The sequence below is a fragment of the Calonectris borealis genome, chromosome 2 (genome assembly GCF_964195595.1).
Source record: "Calonectris borealis chromosome 2, bCalBor7.hap1.2, whole genome shotgun sequence".
NCBI classification, from domain to species: Eukaryota; Metazoa; Chordata; class Aves; order Procellariiformes; family Procellariidae; genus Calonectris; species Calonectris borealis.
Genome location: NC_134313.1, coordinates 163,946,637 through 163,960,777, shown reverse-complemented (window position 1 = coordinate 163,960,777; position 14,141 = coordinate 163,946,637). Strand labels below are relative to the sequence as shown.

Below are 14,141 nucleotides of genomic sequence, written 5' to 3'. Positions count from 1 at the left end.
TATTTTTGTGTCCTGCAAGCCTTTGAGTTTCATAATTTATGTATCCTAAGACTACTACTTACATGGAAAGGCAGTGAGTTGGCCAGAGAAAAGTTACTGCTGGAGCTCCCTAACTATAAATGTAGGATTTATTTTATTTAATACTTTAGTTATTTATTTTTGCACAGCAGCAGAACAGAAAGTCTGTATTTTGCAGGGAGAGTTTGGCTTGCTTAATCTAGAAAAACAAAGGTTGGTTACAGGTACAACAGGATGTAACAAACAATGAATGAAAATGGCTATTAATTATAAGAGCAAATGGTCATAGCCTGTCCATGAAAAAAAATAGGTTAAAAATCAGAGACTTCCTAACTGTTAGAGAAGGGGGCCCCAAAACAGGGCATGTGTTTTACTGGATGTGTGTGAACAACGTGAAAGTAGTATGTGAACACTGATCCAGTACCTAAACACTTTCAGCCTAACAACTGCTGCTGTACTGTGGAGGTACCTAACACAAAAGCAAAAAGGTTTGGGGATTGCTGTGTTAGCGTATTCAGATCCTGGAACAGCTTTCCCATGGGCGAGTGGGAGGAAACTTCCTGCTTTTAAATAAATCACTAAGGACTGGAACGAAACAGAACTTGTAGTTGTTCAACAGGGAAGCAGACCTCATGAACCTTTATGTCCTTTACAGTTCTAGATTTCTAGATACAGAATATGTCAAAGATTTTATATTTTGAGGGGAAAAAAAAAAGAAGAAAAGCTGGGAAAGACAGATGCAGGGTAGTTAACTCTGGTGACAGCTCACAGTCTGCTAGTTCCATGAGGCAGGTGAACGGTGAACAGAAAGATAAAGTTATTGCGAAGGAATTAACATGAAAAAGAAAGAAGGAGCAAAAAGGCAGAGGAGCACAAAAAGAGAAGAGCAGCGATGCCTCTGAGGCTCAGGCTGGCCAAGGGAGAGGGGAGGAGGCACAACAGCATGCAGTGCGGATGTTGCGGTGGAGAATATCAGAGGCTGGAATTCATGTATTCCCAGAACCGCTGAGTTCATGCATTCCCAGGAGCTGAAGAAACCACTTTTATGAAGACACCTCTACTACGTGGGGGGCTGGGTAAATACCCTGGTCGTTCTGCCCTTCTTCCTCTACTCTCTGAGCTGGGGCGGGAGGCATGATAGCAAGTATTGCCATGAGTCACCGGCTGTCCCAGTCATCTCAGACTCCAGAGGCAGCAGCAACTCAAACCCCCTGCACCTCGTACTGTGAATTTCTTTTTGATATGCTCTCCTTGGCTGATAGCTCTTTCATCAGCTCTTCCTAAGGGAGATAAAGACAATCCTAAATAAAATTTTATCCTTCTCTCAGCAATATATGCTGGGATCCGTAGCCACTGCAAAACTCACTTGAGAACAGTGCAAAAATTAGTTGCTATTTGGGTAAATCAGAAGGGGAGCTACCACCTTTGGATTCCTAGTGCCTTGTCAGCTGAATACTGGGAGAAGCTGCGACAAGTCTGAAGTAAAAGGCCCACGAAATTGTTCTCGTTCTGTTCCACAGTATGGACACACATGCTCTAGCCCATTGGTTGTAATACAAGAAACAGTTAACACACAACCCTGTACATTTCCCAGTGGAAAACTGGACACATGCTTTACTTACTGGTTTTGAGGTAGCACAGGGAGCTGGAGTCATGATAGGAGGCTTGGCTGCACTTTGAGATGGAGGCAAAGAAAATCTCTGCCCTGTGTCTGGAGGTGAAGAACAGTGAATCCGTGTTTCTAGTCTCTCAGGCTCATGCTTATAGGATTCAAGAGGAAACGTGGGCTGCTTGGTCGCTTGTGTTGGGGTAGATGGAGAAGAGGAGAGGCCGGAGGCTGTAAACAAGAATAATTACCGAAGATCAGTTCAGAAGAAAAGCAGACAGAAATCTCAGCTTTACAATGAACCTGTATGTTTTCATCACATTTCCCCAGACTAATAGTATGTATCTCACCTCCTCGTTTACGAAAGGGAATTGCTCCTCCTTGCTGTTAAAACTCTTTTAATCATTCAACTGGTTGAACTGTCTGATCCATTTACGGGGAGGCGTACTGGCAAGATGGAGTGCTGGAGGTTCGGGTTGTCTAATTGCTTATTTCTAAAATGATCCTCAGCACAGGTATTACTTTATTGTTACAATTTTAATACTCCTGTGAGTCTCAGGATTACCTCTATCTCGTGGCTCAAGAGCTTTAGTGGTTGCTTTTTCTTCTTTTCATTAAACAGTATCTCAGCCAGCAGTTAGAATAAAATTAGGAGCAGAGGCAGAAAGAAACAGGGCATATTTCCCATGAACTTCAGTCTGCTTTCTATAAGGCTCTTGGCAATGCCTTTATACAAATTAGAATTGTTCTCAGCAGCCTTTGAGGAGAAAGATTATTCATATCTTTTGCTGAAAATCAGTATCAGCAGCAGATCATTTCTCTTGTGAGCATCCTGTTTTTATTTGACATGTGTATCTACCCCAGCTGTATTTTTGGTTATGTTCTTAGGGCAGTTCTGAATTGTGATCAAACAGATCATTTAAGCTATATTTATTATCCATTTAAGAACCAGCAGACATCCACAACCAATTAGAAAATTCAAGTTACAACATCTGTGTTTCTTGTTATATCTATATGTACGTCAGCAAACAAAGGATAATGCTCTTATGCCAGCATAAATCAGGACAGGCTTAAATGCATAAAAACTATGCGGCTGAACAGAGCTACATATTTTTAAGTGGGCTACATGATCTCTGAATTTGCTTCACTTCTTGTACTTCCAGAGATTTGTGCAGATGATCAGTTCGTCCAGAGGGGACTCAAGTCCATCGAAAGGGAGCAGATAAGATCACATTTAATAAGCATAAAATCCGAAGCCATTCAAACAAGTGTTTGAGAACATGATAATGTATCTTCATGATAAGTCTAGCTCATCTTCTCGGTGTGAGCTTTCAAGGCTCCACCAGAGATTTTTTCCATTCAAAAGCTTTGCATTGTTGTACACGCAGCCTCCACTGGTCCTTCCTTTCAACCTGGCGTAAAGTGCATTAGTACAACTCACTTTATACTCATTACCTCTCAGTGTCACATTTTACCTCACAGACAGCATTTTCAAAGAAAACTTTGTATTAATGGAAAGTAAGAATAAAACTCAGTAATAACTAAGATGCTAGACTCAAAAGACTAGAAATCCAACAACTCAGGGAGGGATCTATTACTTGAAGAAACTATTACTCCTAACATATCTGGGGAAGAGTTACCATATATTATGATTAAAGGAATTAATGAGAAATTTAGGTAACGGTTTTTAGCTATCATTCTTCATTGAAAACAACCTTTATTGATGGCTTTTACATATGAAGAGACTTAACTTTGATATAATAGAATCACTCATCCAGAAACCTGCAAAATAATTAGGCTCTAATGTGGTTTATTTGTAGTGGGTTTAGTGGCACAGTGTAAAGTATTTATTTCTTTCAAAGAAAATTCTAACGCTCACTGAACAATTTTAGCTTTGCTGGAATCAGAAAGGACCCCCTACTCAGTCCCTCTCTTCAGTCCTCTTCCAAAATTGCAGCTGCCCTCCAAGGACTTCCATTTCATTTCATAGAGACCTGTAGCTCTGCCAATCAAGCAGCAATAACCACAGATCCAGTGAAGACTGGGTGTTGTAGGCAGATATAAATCTCGGCTAATGTGACATGCCACGGGGTGAGGCAGGAAGAATAACCCTGGTATTTTGAATGTTCTCAACTTCTGCTGATTTCAGTGGGACTGGAGAGTGTTCCACATCCTGAAGGATTAAAAGTACACCTAGCTTGCCTGTTCAGTTTTTGCTTACAGACAAATTTAGATAAACAGTTCTGGGCAAGATGCTCTTATCTTCTGTGTTTTTATGGATATACAAATGTTTCCTGAGTGCTCAGACTGGGGTTTGAGGTGGATGGTAGCTGTAATTGATGCAAATGTAAAACCACTAAAAGGGAGAAAAACACCATTAGATCTTAAAGTCTTGCTGCTGTGCTGGGATGTGTTCATTGTGCACTAATGTATTCAACAAGTCTACAAAAGCCATTTCCAGTATTAACAAGCTCTGCCAAAAGAGCTATTACCAAACATAAGGAAACCACATATTCACCGTCCTAACAAGGCTGGCCTGCCAAGTGTAGAGGACATCTACAGGACACAGGAAGATGTGGATCAAAGGAGACCAAGGAAGTAACATCTCTTACATCCTATGAAAACTATTGCCACCTCATTATAGATGTGTAACAGCACAGCCAGGACGGACAGCTTGGTTTCCATTTTATAAGAACATTCACTGGTGGTGAATCTCCTTTTGGATGCCAGCCTCGGACACTTGGCGTGAGTTTTTATGGATGAAGAGCATCTGTGACTCCAGCAACTTTACTGGGAGCACTCTGAGCCTTAGAACTGTCTGTTTTAACTAGGCACTTAAAACATAAAGTACTCACCATGAGGCACACCCTAATACATTTGAGATTCAGTTTTTCTGTGACTCAGTTTCCGCACAGAGGTGGAGGGAAAAGCATAATTATTTTGCAAGGTATTCGATTAAATTATGTAATTAAGCTTTTCAATCTTTGGTATTTAAAAGCCTACCTCATAGCATTATTGTGGTATCTATGTTATTTACATTTGTACAATACTGAGACTGAAGGAATAATCCCATAGGAAATGTTAAATATTTTTATGATTATTAAAACAAAAGACTTTTGGCTGCTGTAATACAGCTCAACATCCTAAACCCTACAAAGGATTTTATAAAAGCCTGCCACATAAAAGAATGAAAATCTGTAATATATTCCCAGACCAAAATCAGTTCAGGAGTAACAGAACTTGGTATTAACTTTAATCCTGTTGGACTGCCATCTAAACAGACAACATTGGTGCAAATATATAGTTGTATGTATGTGCAGTAGCTGCCCTGTTCTACTACAAAAGAAGTCCTTTGATGAGACAAGATCCAGCTGTATGTCATGGCTGAAAACAGTTCATTTTGGAGAAAGTACACATAAAACAATTAAGCAGTGAAAACTAGCCAACAATTCTAGAGTCTTCTATAACAAAGCTGAAAAAAATCAGTATGTACGTAGGATTTTGGAGAAGAAACAATCTTTGAGATTGGCAGCAAACTCTACTGGTTCTGGTAACAAGATGAACTGATATGGCAAGTAATTGTCTCTTATGCTAATGTTTCTTTCATCAGAAATGAAATGCGTAATGAAATCTGGTATTTTCATGTTAAGAAACTAAATAGCTCTTTATTTTTCCATAACATAAAACAAGAATTTTAGACACAAAAAAAAAAAAAAAGAGAGAGAGAAAAAATCTAGCAGATCAGTTACTGTGTCACTGGCTAACACAAGATTTGTCCTGTGTTTTCTATTGATCGTCCCTGTCTGGTTTTAAAACAGTCCAAGAGTTTTGCTTTGTTCTGATTCATCCTGACATTTCCTTTCTGGGGGCAAAACAAGAGCAAAAAAAGAGGATAACTTATCATAGAATCATAGAATCATTAAGGTTGGAAAAGAGCTCTAAGATCATCGAGTCCAACCATCAACCCAACACCACCATGCCCACTACACCATGTCCCTAAGTGCCTCATCTACACGTCTTTTAAATACTTCCAGGGATGGTGACTCCACCACTTCCCTGGGCAGCCTGTTCCAAGGCCTGACCACTCTTTCAGTGAAGAAATTTCTCCTAATGTCCAATCTAAACCTCCCTTGGTGCAACTTGAGGCCATTTCCTCTCGTCCTATCGCTTGTTACTTGGGAGAAGAGACCAACCCCCACCTCGCTACAACCTCCTTTCAGGTAGTTGTAGAGCACGATGAGGTCTCCCCTCAGCCTCCTCTTCTCCAGACTAAACAACCCCAGTTCCCTCAGCCGCTCCTCATCAGACTTGTGCTCCAGGCCCTTCACCAGCTTCGCTGCCCTCCTCTGGACATGCTCCAGCACCTCCATGTCCTTCTTGTAGTGAGGGGCCCAGAACTGAACACAGGATTCGAGGTGCGGCCTCACCAGTGCCAAGTGCAGGGGCACCATCACCTCCCTGCTCCTGCTGGCCACACTATTTCTGATACAGGCCAGGATGCCGTTGGCCTTCTTGGCCACCTGGGCACACTGCCGGCTCATGTTCAGCCGGCTGTCAGCCAGCACCCCCAGGTCCTTTTCCTCTGGGCAGCTTTCCAGCCACTCTTCCCCAAGCCTGTAGCGTTCCCTGGGGGTGTTGTGACCCAAGTGCAGGACCCGGCACTTGGCCTTGTTGAACCTCATACAGTTGGCCTCGGCCCATCGATCCAGCCTGTCCAGGTCCCTCTGCAGAGCCTTCCTACCCTCCAGCAGATCAACACTCCTGCCCAGCTTGGTGTCCTCTGCAAACTTACTGAGGGAGCACTCGATCCCCTCGTCCAGATCGTTGATAAAGATATTGAACAGGACCAGCCCCAGTACTGAGCCCTGGGGAACACCGCTCGTGACCGGCCGCCAACTGGATTTAACTCCGTTCACCACAACTCTCTGGGCTCGGCCGTCCAGCCAGTTCTTTACCCAGCGAAGAGTGCACCTGTCTAAGCCGTGAGCCACCAGCTTCTCTAGGAGAATGCCGTGGGAGACAGTGTCAAAGGCTTTACTGAAGTCCAGGTAGACCACATCCACTGCTTCATCCACGAGGCAGGTCACCTGGTCATAGAAGGAGATCAGGTTGGTCAAACAGGACCTGCCTTCCATGAACCCGTGCTGGCTGGGCCTGATCCCCCGGTTGTCCCAGACATGGCTTGTGAGCGCCCTCAAAACAAACCGCTCCATAATCTTCCTCGGCATCGAGGTCAGGCTGACCAGCCTGCAGTTCCCCGGATCCTCCTTCTGGCCCTTCTTGTAGATGGGAGTCACATTGGCGAGCCTCCAGTCGTCCGGGACCTCCCCCGTTAACCAGGACTGCTGGTAAATGATGGAGAGCGGCTCGGCAAGCTCCTCCGCCAGCTCCCTCAGTACCCTCGGGTGGATCCCATCTGGCCCCATAGACTTGTGAGCATCCAGGTGGGGTAGCAGGTCGTTAACTTCTTCCTCTTGGATTATGGGGGGTTTATCCTGCTCGCCGTCCCTGTCTTCCAGCTCAGGGGGCTGAGTACCCTGAGGATAACTGCTCTGACTATTAAAGACTGAGGCAAAGAAGGCATCGAGTACCTCAGCCTTATCCTCGTCCTCGGTGGCAACGTTCCCCCCCCCATCCAACAGAGGATGGAGATTCTCCTTGACTCTCCTTTTGTCATTAATATACTTGTAAAAGCATTTTTTGTTGTCTCTCACGACAGTGGCCAGGTTGAGTTCTAGCTGGGCTTTTGCCTTTCTAATTTCCTCTCTGCACGACCTAACGAGATCCCTGTACTCTTCTTGAGTTGCCTGCCCCTTCTTCCAAAGGTGGTAAACTCTCCTTTTTTTCCTGACTCCCAGCCAGAGCTCCCCGTTCAGCCAGGCCGGTCGCCTTCCCCGCCCGTTCTTCTTATGGCACATGGGGACAGCCCGCTCCTGCGCCTTTAAGACTTCCTTCTTGAAGAACATCCAGCCTTCCTGGACCCCTTTGCCCTTCAGGACTGTCTCCCAAGGGACCCTCTCGACCAGTGTCCTGAGCAGGCCAAAGTCCGCCCTCCGGAAGTCCATGGTAGCGGTTTTGCTGGCCCCCCTCCTTACTTCACCAAGTATCGAGAATTCTACCATTTCATGGTCGCTAAGCCCAAGCCGGCCTCTGACCACCACATGTCCCACCAGTCCTTCTCTGTTCGTGAACAGCAGGTCAAGCGAGGCACCTCCCCTAGTGGGCTTGCTTACCAGCTGCGTCAGGAAGTTCTCTTCCACACACTCCAGGAACCTCCTCGACTGTTTCCTCTCTGCCGTGTGGTATTTCCAGCAGACATCCGGAAAGTTGAAGTCCCCCACGAGAACAAGGGCTAGCGACTGGGAGACTTCTGCCAGCCTCTTGTAGAATATTTCGTCTGCCTCCTCATCCTGGCTAGGTGGTCTATAACAGACTCCCAGCAGGATATCTGCCTTGTTGGCCTTCCCCCTCATCCTTACCCACAAGCACTCGACCTCGTCATCACTACCATCGAGCTCTAGACAGTCAAAGCACTCCCTAACACACAGGGCTACCCCACCGCCTCTCCTTCCTCGCCTGTCCCTTCTGAAGAGCTTATAGCCATCCATTGCAGCACTCCAGTCGTGCGACTCATCCCACCATGTTTCCGTGATGGCGACTAAGTCATAGCTACCCCGCTGCACCATGGCTTTATGGCCTCCATATTGATGAATCATGAGTCCTAACATTTGCATAATATGAATAAGAATATTCATAAGAATATATAAATACGTGGTGCAAAATTGCATTGATGTAAAGAAACAATTTTCGTTTTATAGTATAACTTTACTCAGAATATGTATGTGAGATCCTAACAGAACTAAATAGCACTAGTCTTAATTCTGAGCAAAACGGGGCTATCTCCAGTTGCCTTCTCCCTGGGACAGTGTTGTCTCTGATGGCACGCAGTGATGGCCCAGCATTCAATTCTGTGCCTGTATTTGAGCAACTTCAGCTGGGATCTAGCCGCACATCAGAGGTTGGATGCAAGGACCCCGAGAAAGTACTGCTGTAACAGCTGAGCCCACAACTTTGGCCTAAGTTAGCACGCAACACTAGCTGGTATCTAGTTGGTCACAAACATACAAAAATAATGTTGCTACCTTCACTTGTTTCTCTAGGTATTTGCAACTATTTCTTTTAAATAAAGCCCTTATTTTGCACGGCATTAAGTTCTCCACCCGCCTACTTGGGCGTCTGATCCAAACCAGCCCTCCACTGATACATAACAGGAAAGGATAAAGCGCTACGTTGTCATTCGCCTGCTCCCAAGGGAAGAAGGGTGGCTGCCCTCCTCCAGTTCCTACATTCCCCGGGTGACACCCACAATTAGTTCTGTCACCTGCATTTCATGCCTGACCTGGCAGGATGCATCTGGTGGTTTCTGGGAGGAAGGATGCTCACAGCCCAGTGATTCCTGCCAAAGCCTCCCTTTTATATCAATCCTTTTCCAGAAAGGAAAACAGCCCCTGCCCCCATGAACCTTTGGAGCCACCTGCCCACAAATGATGCTGGGATTTCAGGGATGTGCTAATGCTCCTGTACAAAAGGGTGGCTTCGGGTGGTTCGTAATAGAGTCACCTCCCCTGTTGAGGGCCCAAAGGATATAGCCAGCAGCCTGCTCTCAAACCTTACTTTTGTATTCGTGCACCTAAGATGAAGTTGCTAAAACTGGTGAGAGTTACTGGCCATGAAAAATAAATCGCTTTTGCAGTTTACCTCTTCCTAGGAATCACGCTTCAGTATTCTCTCATCCTGTACATAATCAAGCAGATAATGCCATTGCTAACATATAAAGCTGTTGCTAAAATAATTTTCCAAGTTTATATATAGGGATATATTAATTTACCATTTAGTCTGAAACTTCTCAGAAAAAAAACCAAAAGGAATTTCCATTTGCAGTGGCTCCATGTGACACTTTCTGTCTGATTCCTTCCCAGGACAACACTGTCCCTTCATTTCCATTCTTCAGCTGGCAGTGAAACAGAGAAGGCGGCAGGCTGTGGCTGCTGAATTTTAAGTAGTTAGCAGCACAAGTGAATCTGAGTTGAGCAGGCTGTTCATTAAGCTGATTCACTCTTCAGACACAATACCATGTTAATTTTGACACATAAGCAAATTGATGCAAATTATGTGAAATGAAGTTTAATGCCACTTAATGGCGGTAAAACTATGAATCCGTAAGCAGGTAAATGGCTACTGGCTGTTTCTATTCAAATAGTATTGGTGATATTGACACTAAATGTTGTAAAATATCTGTTAGTTTAAAAAAAAAAAAAGTCGTTAAGCCTGAAAAGTAATCTTAAGAGTTATTGTAGCAAAAAATATGACAGATACTGCCCAGGAAATTTCCTGCTGTATCTAGCATTTTCACTTACGCACCAATTCAGGATGCCTCCCACCCTACAAGAACTACAGCTTCTACTGTTGAACCATATAGCCTGTATCTGTGATCAACAGTGCATCACTCCTATAATGGCCAGGCCTTCCAGTCCTTCATCTAAGCTCCCTGGTTCCGGCTGAGCAGCGTCTATCCTAGCTGCATTAGTAAGCACGTTTGTTTCAGTCTTATTGAAACAACTCCATGACTTTTCATGTAGCTGGTACACCATTCAATGGGAAGCTTACTTGTTTCTGAAACATGATTTCAGATTTTTTTATTAATCAAAGGAGGAGTAAAATATACCCTTTAAGTCATTAAAATATCATATGCTGTCTGAAAAGTTTCACAGGGAAATACGTATTTTTGCAGTAAAAAATCTAATTTATTTATATTAGTTCAAACATAGTAAAGGAAAGCACTCCTTAAGTGGTCTCAGCCACAGAAATACCTAAACCTGAAAGCACCAACTTTTGCTTCAGAAGCTATTTCACTTTGTAAAACCTTAGACAAAGCCATATCAGTTTTCAGGATTCAGCCCCTCAGCCCCCATTCTCCTCTGCTTGTGGTCTATTTACGTGCCTAAACAACACTTGTATCTGTGGAATCTGCAATGTAACACCTTTTCCTCATAAAACTGAGAAAAACAGGGAGCTGAAGAGTTTAATTAGTAAAGTTTTGAGAATTGTTCTTCTTTCTGAAGATCTCAAGGCCCCTTTATGAGGAAAGACTTATCAGGAGAAACACCTTCCCAAGGCTGTATGCTTTAAAGGCTTTACTGCAGATTTCTCCTGCACTGCTGATGAGGATCTTCCACCTTGCCTAGAATTGTACATTGGTTATCTGACATTTGTTAAATGCACTTGACAAATCTGGAAAGAATTGACACGTTATGTCAGCATGGCTTACAGAACGTAACTGAAATAGTATTTCATTTCCTTAGAGCAGCTTTTCAAATACCTACCATCTGGGAACTGCAAGCAGGCTACACCACTAGTCTCGGATAAAGGGGGCTTTGCAGGCCTTGGGAGGTTTCGGTTTTCTGTTGTTTTGTCTTTTCAGAGTGCACTGCGAGGTTCTGGATATGTTACCAAAGCAGTCGTCACCTCAGCACTGTCAGCCTGGATCAGTCTGACATGCTCCCAGCCACAGGCGATCTACCCTGCAGAGCTCCCCTGCTCCCACTGCGTAAGCACCCTTGCAGGTGGTTTCTACCCTCTCCTTCTCCCAAGCTTAGCACCTTTTTGAGATGGAAACCCCCACAGTGTGCCTGTGTTTTCACACTTATTTCTTAATAGTTATTCTCTACAACTAGATGAGTCTCATCACTTTCAGTTTTGCATTCCCTGTTTTCAACCGACTTGCATTTTTCTTTTATTCAGCAGACAAATTTCTATCAGAGTATGTGAGTTGACTGGGGCCTTGATTGTCAGGAGAGAGATGGCTGTCAAGGGCTGTGAACTTGGGCTTTTAGGGCTATAGGCAGGCCGCAGGAAGTAGTATATAGGATCCAGAGATGTATACAATTATGAATTTGTTGCTTTTAAAGCAACAAATACATGGGATCCAAACACAGCAAGCAGAGACCAGAAATCCTAGTGTAGAGCATCCCTCCCAATGGGATTTTTCTAGTTCTCGTTGGCAGGAAGGTTCCAGCCTGGCTTCTAGCTCCCAATTTTCTGCCACTCCTTCTCCTTTGCCTTGCAAATAATGGAGAGAATACCATGGGCAAATAATTCATAGCAAAGAAACAGAGATCACCCATGAGCATGCTGGCAAAAGAATGGCTTTTTTTGGTCTTGTTTTTTTGAGACAGCCAAATGCATATTCCACTGCATATTCCACAGCCTGACAGGTGATAGATGAAGAGGTCCTGGTAATGGTTGAGGTAGCCACTGAGTAGAGTGCCTGAGCCAGGCAGGAGCAATTAGCTCAGCATGGTAATTATATTGAGAGACTCAGCACCAAGAGTTTACCAGACACCACGTGGCTGTGGCCAGCACGCACTGTCAGAAACTCAGTACCTTGCCAGCACAAGTGCCAGTGATAGGAGTAAAGTATTAACAGTGATCCTCAGCAGGTAACAGCACGATGGGGAAACACCCTGTTGAACCACAAGAAGCAGAAGGAGGAGGTTTGGACGTGCATCTCTATGAGAACACACTTGAGCAAGGAATGCTTTATCCTCCTGTGCATCCATCACCCACAGAGCATGGGGTCAAGACGCTTGCAAATACCAGCTTTTCACTTTCTGAATCACCTGGCTAACTTTCCAATCCTGCCGCTGACAGCAGAGCAGAGGAATTTAAGAGTGCCACCTTCCAAATGGCTCCTGCTGTACGCAAACCCAGGACTGCTGATAATGGGATATGACATTCTGCGACCGCTGCCTGGGGGTAACTGCTGGGTTATAACAAAAGCTAACTGTGCAGTACTATGATACCAATCTAAAAAGTCACTAAAATGAAAATCAGTCACTCCTCTTCATTCAAACTGCGCTGCAAAGACACGACATCTGTGCAAACCCAGAGTTTCTTTTTCTGATCCAAACCAGATGACTAATGAGCATAAGCCAATCCATGCAAATAAGCCACGTGCAACAGTAGGCCCTTATCAACATACTGATAACTGCTGAAAGACTTCAACTCTGACTTCCCAGCCCCGTATCAGCACGTTAGCCAGGCATAGCACTACATCACATGGCAGAGATTCACATGGTCACTTGTACTATGTGCTGGTTATAGCCGGCTGCTGTGAGAAACAATGCCTACAGCAGGACTACTTTATTTACCTAACGCACCACCTGGCATTTAAACTTTCACAGAGTACTTTGTGTTCAGAAGCTTTAATGAAATAACTTTTGTTTTCTATTTTAGTAAAGACGTCTGGCTGCTAAAGCTAACATTTAACAGCTCTTTCCACATTAACCTCCGTTGTCCTATCTAGGCTTTCTTTGCTGTTTTGAGCCAAGCTGAGCTAAATGCAAACTGCCCGTCTTTGGTGACACTTCAGTGGCCTGCACTGTCCGCCTCTCCATCACCCTGTCCCCTGCTAGGGCTGCTCCAACTGCTTTCTGCCCCGCCACCCTCTCCCTGGTTTTGCACAGGAAGCTTCCAAACCACAGTTACCATCATCATTGTTCGTGTTTTGCTTTTGGTAGCACCCACTGGGTGCAACGTGCTTCACAAACAAAAAAGATTACACAGGCCCCGACCTGAAGGGTTTACATTTTGACAGGCGAAGGAAAAGAGGAGGAAAATTAAGGGGGGAAAGGTGGGAGGGTGAATGTTGCATGCACAACATATAAAGACAAGTTTGGAAGTAATTACTTGCTTGTTCTGATGCTTAATTTCACACTTAATGGATTTCATACTTAATCACTGCACTAAATGTCAGCTTTTTAAAAGCGGCTGCTTGGGGTAGTTGCAGAACAGGGTAAGTTGTTGCTTCTCCTATAATTTATGATATGCTCTTCCAACATAAATTGAAAAAATGAGGGAATTGAAGGAAAGATTTTCCTAGCTCGCTTGCTCTAAATCAATGCCTTAACTGTGTACCTTATTTCTGTAACATGCTAAAGCAGAGGAACACCCTGTGGAAACTGAGAAAAACCCCAAACATTTTACAAATATGTCATTAGAGATCCAAATTAATGAAAAGAACAGTCTAAATCTGAGCCTGCAGAACCCCACTGAAATCACTGTGGGTGATTTCATCTGCAGAGCACATCTACTCTCTGTGTAACCGAGAGACAGAATATTAATGCGCATAAAGACCACTAGGATATCCATTTACAGCGTATGCATGAAAGCGCCAGGGCGGGCGCCAGGGGAATGCATACTGTAATGCTGCACACGGCCACGACCGCGCAGCAAGAAGGCAAGCGTTTAGACTGTGCCACTTTCTGAGGTTCGGAGTAGCAGGTTATAAGGCTATTGGAGCAGAGTCTTCAGGACTCAGGTCCTGGGACCTGCTCTCTATTTAATTCATCAGCTTATACTAGCCTCAGTTTCCTACTCTTACGATTAATAAAATGGCTCTAGAGGTGCTAGTAAAGGCATCAGCGTAACAGCTGGATTGCAAGTCTCACAGCACAGT

General features: G+C 44.2%; 1 protein-coding gene across 1 annotated transcript in view; it reads right to left on the bottom strand.

Annotated features, from left to right (window-relative positions):
• PRKAG2 (protein kinase AMP-activated non-catalytic subunit gamma 2) overlaps positions 1–14,141 on the bottom strand; it is a 233,615-nt gene that overhangs the window by 77,220 nt on the left and 142,254 nt on the right. The window contains exon 4 of the mRNA XM_075144229.1: positions 1,641–1,855. Within this exon, the coding sequence (XP_075000330.1) occupies positions 1,641–1,855 (215 nt within the window). The remainder of the gene's footprint in view (positions 1–1,640; positions 1,856–14,141) is intronic.